This window comes from Lactuca serriola, chromosome 9, assembly GCF_051521515.1.
Source record: "Lactuca serriola cultivar US96UC23 chromosome 9, Lser_US96UC23_V15, whole genome shotgun sequence".
NCBI classification, from domain to species: Eukaryota; Viridiplantae; Streptophyta; class Magnoliopsida; order Asterales; family Asteraceae; genus Lactuca; species Lactuca serriola.
This window is the reverse complement of record NC_136416.1, coordinates 33,062,902-33,068,780: the sequence shown is the minus strand read 5'-3', so window position 1 is coordinate 33,068,780 and position 5,879 is coordinate 33,062,902. Positions and strand designations below refer to the sequence as shown.

At 38.1% G+C, this 5,879-nt stretch overlaps 1 protein-coding gene across 1 annotated transcript; it reads right to left on the bottom strand.

The window, feature by feature from the left end:
* Positions 1-854: 854 nt before the first annotated feature.
* Positions 855-3,677, bottom strand: LOC145073114 (zinc finger CCCH domain-containing protein 30-like). The gene is made up of 2 exons (XM_079019675.1): positions 3,499-3,677; positions 855-2,810 (listed from the first exon to the last, which is right to left on the bottom strand). The coding sequence occupies exons 1-2, from the start codon at positions 3,518-3,520 to the stop codon at positions 1,075-1,077; spliced, it is 1,758 nt and encodes a 585-aa protein (XP_078875801.1). The 5' UTR covers positions 3,521-3,677; the 3' UTR covers positions 855-1,074.
* Positions 3,678-5,879: the final 2,202 nt, after the last annotated feature.

Below are 5,879 nucleotides of genomic sequence, written 5' to 3'. Positions count from 1 at the left end.
TTGGCATCAAGTAATTAAATACATGTTGACCAAGTGCACATAAGTTTCATATGGGTTTGATATACTTTTATCTTCAACGAATGGTTCGTTAGATATTGTATTTAACTAAGGTTTTTGTTTTAGTTTTTGAGGATTGATATACTTTTATCTTCAACGAATGGTTCGTTAGATATTGTATTTAACTAAGGTTTTTGTTTTAGTTTTTGAGGATGTTAGGTATGTATTGTATTTCGTTATGGTTTAAAGTTTATGTTGCATATTTTAATATATTTGGTTATATGTATAAGAAAAGATTCCTTTTTTATTTATGATGTTATATACGTTTCCTAAAACGATTAAAAAATAGTGTTGGAAGCATAGACTTGGATTTACCACAATCACAAAAAAATGGTTATCTTACTCATGCTTTTAGCAACAGTCTCTCAAGTCTCAACTATATACCCACCATTCAAATACACAACTTCATTAAGGCATGGAGCGAGCCCTATGAATTAAGACATTCGTAAAGGATACATGCTACTCCCAGGTGCTCATCAACAATCTCACTTCCAACATAAGAAGGATAAATGATAAGCCTCTAAAATAATGTGATTTATGGATTTGAACTAAGAACCTTATTTATGAATTCTTTTATACTTTATCGTAATACATTCTTTAGTTTAAAGTAATACTTAGTGTACTAAAGAGGTTCAAATCTTGATGGATAAGTTCTTCGAAGATAAATGCGACATAATCATTGATTCCAAATCATTGCCACCTTGTAACCTTTTCCTTTTCCACTGAACAAGTGGAAGAAAAAGAAAACCACTTACTCATATGATTACATGAACCATGATGCCCATACACAAGTGATCATAATTAAACCAATATCCCACAAGGTGTTATATGAACAATAATATATTTTGTTCAAAAACAAAGATAAACAATAAAGTTCGGTGTTAAACAAATAATATTCTTGTAACTTTGAGAAAAATTGGACTAGAGTTTATAACTTACTGCTATATTAATAACAAATAAAAAATAATCAGATTTTCCCCATTTTTTTTGCCATGTATTGTTATTTACCTCCAATTCCTAGCTTAACTTCTTTAGAGCCACAAGTTGATCAAGCTGCATTTGCTCAATCCATGCTGAAAGAACCGATTCATCCATTTGCTCAATTTCACTTTCGTTCACTTCATGTGTCTGAGGCTGTTCATTCTGAACCCATGACACGTCAGCATCCTCCCTAAACGAAGACGACCTTCTAACTTTCCCAAAATCATCCGCATTAACCGCCCAGTCAGCTTTCCCACTACCCGAAGAATCCCACTTTGACCACGGGTCAACAGAAGAACCCGTGTTTGACTTTGACCCAAGTTCCCGTGAGCTCAAACTTCGAAACGGTTGTTGATGTTGATTTTGATTCTCTCGGGCCAACTTTGAAACCCGTGAACTCATCGGTGAAATCGCTTCCATACTCCGAGGTGACATCGACTGACCCGTATAATTCGTGTTTATAGGAGCCAACATTCCTTGTTGTTGTTGAAACGCGTTAAAAACCGACGAATTGTTCCTAGGAGAAAACATCGATGATTGATCCGAAAAACGAGGAGACAAGGTTTCGTTTGCAAATAAATCCTCTAACACCGTTTGATTATGACTCGATCTTTGTAAAAACATACTCAAATCTTGATCTCTTGCATTTAATGATGACCTTAATCGACTCGATTGAAGATTACTTCCCGGTAAAAGCAAAGACGGGACATTCGGGACACTTGATTGTTGCCAATTTGACATCGCGTTTGCTGACGGGGACATGGGCGGTGTAAATGACGAAGGTGACCCTGGAATCAAGCTCATGGCGGCTGCAAATTCCAATGATGACATGGCCCGAGGCGAGGGGTATAATGGTCGAAGCTCGTCTTGTGTGTGAGCAAAGAAACAAACCCGGCGGTTACAACTTGTCCCGTCTTTACATAACCGGGTCCGGTATTGAGCCGGGTGGAGCCAACACTCGAATACCCCGTGTGCGTATTCGCACATATCGCCTCTTCTACACGCGCCTTTTCTAAAATCGGGACACGGGACACAGCTGTAATGGAACTTCCGTGGGTCCCGCCTACGCGCGTTTTCGCCCGGGTGGACAAATGGGCATTCGGTCCAATCATGTGAGTAAGCACGCGAACATGGCTGGATCTTAAACGAATATATTCTAAACTCGTCTGTTGAATAGATCCCGTTTTTTATATCGGGTAAAGAAGGGTCAACCGGGTACTCCCGTTTACCGTCGTTCAGTGATATTTTCGGGGACGAGGGTAAATCCGTAAATTCGGTTTCATTTGTTGCAAGAAGTTCTTTGAGGGTATTTTTGGTATTTGGAAACTTTGGAGAGACGACAATCATATCCACGGGTCGTAACCCATTAACATCGATTAAATATGGGTCGGCGCCTTCTGATAAGAGAAGTTTGATGACATCGGCGGCATTGGGTGATCCACTGGCGGCAGCACAGTGAAGGGCGGTGGTTTTATCAGCACCAGTTGAACGATTCACATTGGATTTAGATAAAGAAAGAATCAATTTCAAAACATCGATGCTTCCATACATTGAAGCCACCATTAATGGAGTTCTGTGTTCAAGAACCATTTGTTTTGAGCACTTTTGACGTTCGTACCATAATCCAACCTCGTCAATGGTGGAGGGGTCTTGCTCGATTAGTTTTGTAAAACCGTTGATATCATTATTGGCTGCATGTTCAAGCAATGTAGCAAAAGTGTCGTTGGTCTCCACAGTCAACTGGTTCATCGTTGAGTCGGATAGCTTTCTATCTGCAAGAAATCACAGATAACACAAATCATGAATCGAAATCCAAGATCATTTTCAACTCCAAACGCAATTGTATAGCAAGATGATGTTCAGAAAAACCCAAATCGATTGATATAAATTGGTGTATGTAACTAATCTTCCGTAAAAGGATTGATAATCGATTAACTATGATGTTTTGAATCCGCTGTTTCCTACAGATTCGTTTTAAGTAGAAGTCAAAGTCAAAATCCCCAATTTTGAATACCTACCAACAATGAGTAGTTCTGAAAGAAACCCCTAAAAACCCCACAACGAAAGAAGGAAAGAAACCCTAGATTATATGAATCACACAGATGTTGTACTAAACGCTTTAAAGATTGTACTCTTGCTTTACCAACTATGAACAAGCTTCATCAATACCATTTCTTGTGGAATTAGACACAACAATCGCATTCCTTAACTGATCCAAAGAAGAAGAAAGAAAAACAAATAATAAACGCATATACACACACAGCAAAAAGGCGTTTCAAGAAGATAGAAAAAGTATCATACATATCACTACAACTGCACACAGTGAGTGTGTACGTACACACAGCTATAGATAGATACACATACACTTACAAGAGAAACATATTATAAATGGGTATTCAGAAAGCTTAAGATCGGAAAGTATGAAGAAGCTTTTCTCCCCTGCGAGAAGCATAAACTTACAGTAGTTTTTGAAGCAGAACATATATATCGTTTGTTGAGTTCATGATGAAGGATTTTGGGGTTTACAGATCTAAAATGCGAAAGCTGTGAAGGAAAAATGCAAAGACGAGTGCTTCTTCACCATTCACCATTTCCTATGCTCTTTCTCTCTCAACACCAATTGATTATTACTGGGAATAAAGTTTTAAAGAAGGTCGACAAGTTTTTTTTGGCTAAATGTTACGTTTTGGCCCTTAAGGCTTTAAAAATAATCAAATTACAAACACCTCTTTTTTTTGATAAATCTAAAGGGTGTTTGCCTTTGGTGTTTATTTATTTTTTATTTTTTTGAAATTATAAATATTCGGTGCGGAAGTCTCATCATAATATTTTAACGGTGACCTTGAGTTTCAACTTCTTTAGAAGACAAACTCACCCAAGGGGATTTCTAAGAAAAACTTCTCACACATGGAGCATAATTGTTAGAGACCAATTTAATAGGTTCAAAGATTTGAACTCCAGACCTCAAACCTATGTAGGTATCAAACCCGGTGCATCAATCCAGCTAGTGTAACATCTTAAAAATCCTAAAAATTTAAAATTTTCAAAACCAACATATTTCATCCATAAAGTATTTACAAAACCATTGTTTCAAATGTATTATTCCAAATCAGAGTACCTCACGATCTGATATCATAAAAACTAGAAGATGTGTATGATCACACATTCACCTTGCCATGGTCATTTGAAGTACTTGAAACAATAAATTAAAAATGTAAGACAAATCTTAGTGAGTTCCCCCAAAGTACCAACACGCAACATATAACAACATTTATTTGGTCCACAGCTAAGAGATTGGATTACCCATGAGCCTACAGTATGAGTATGGCTTGCCCTTCATGCCCACGGCTCATATCTGGCTTGCTCCCGAGCCCACAACATAAGTCTAGCTTGCCTTACAGGCCCACAACTTATGTCTGGCTTGCTCTCGAGTTTATTAGCTACCACACAAAGCAATACTACCTTAACCCAACCATACCATGTCAACATATACATAACATATAACATATATTCAATAACATATAAACATATAACCAGTCATCAAACAAACAGGCAAGTCTATATATCACTATCGCATACAACATCCTCTATACCAGGATACATAATCTAGTGGGACGACATTGGTGCCTTCGACCCACAAGTACAGTGAGGAAAACTCACCTCTCAGTCCGAACAAAAGCTGAAATAATCCCTACTTCGAATATCGGCTCTACTCTTCACCTATTATTCAAATCATTGCCCAACTTAAAATTGAAATCAAAATACCGTTTGGTCAAAATTGGTCAAATCTTGGTCAAAGTCAACAACTAGCCGAGTCAACCCAACCGAGTACGGGCGTTCCCAGCTGAACGCGGGGCGTACTCGGTCGTTGACCAGGTGCAAGGGTTTGACTATGTATGGGTAGCGTACCGCTTGGTATGTCACACCCCCGAACCAGACGGCGGAAACGTCCGAGGGCTGTTGTGACTCAATTGAATACCATCACAGTGAATATACATGAAACATAACATCATTCATCACCATGCATTGAAATATTACAACTGGTAGTGTTTACATTTAGTACATTGTTTCAAAACATTACATTCCCAAAAAGTAAATTGTTCGATACTAGTTAAACAAACAACAAGACATCACTGAGTACATTTTTCCTTCGATTTACCTGTTACCTGAGAATACAAGTATTTTGAAAAACGTCAACATATGAAATGTTGGTGAGTTCATAAGTAATGTTTGAAACATGATGTTTGTATTATTTTGAAAAACCACCAGAAAATCCGATATTTTCTGAAAAGATTGTTGTAAGTAAGAAAAAGTGTGAAGATCCGTAAGTATGTTTGTTTATTTCTATAAGTGTGAAAAGTTGTTATACTCGGTATGCATCACGTAGGTGTAAGTGTTGAAATCCCTAGGAAAACCCGGTGTTTACCTAATACTTTAAATTACGCGTTTATATATTATTATACCATTGCAACGTGTGTATTCGATGATTCCAGGTGACATCGGATTAGTTCTAGGTAGTGAGTTGTTATAATCACGCATTAAAGAAAATGACTAGGTTACAACTATACAAACGATCCCTTGGGCGTCGTCTGTACTACTCACCTAATCCAACCACCCTGACTTCCCATAGCCCCACGACCTAAGAAGAAAAGAGGGTGCGAAGCCCCCGTTAATTCCATGTGTCGTTCAAGGCTATCGTGAATGCGAAAGGCCCTTGGCCCGACTCGCATTTGACTTCTCGACTTTACTAGCAGTGCCAAAGGACCCTTGGGGCACAACAGCACATGAGCTATTGAAAGTCCTTTTACACGGTATTATGTCGTATAAGACCCAATATCATG

Excerpts from the sequence above, each read along its gene's own strand:
- LOC145073114 (XM_079019675.1), bottom strand. The coding sequence starts at position 3,520 with ATGTTCTGCTTCAAAAACTACT. Across the intron at positions 2,811-3,498 it reads GTTCTGCTTCAAAAACTACT|ATAGAAAGCTATCCGACTCA; the intron begins GTAAGTTTATGC and ends GATTTCTTGCAG.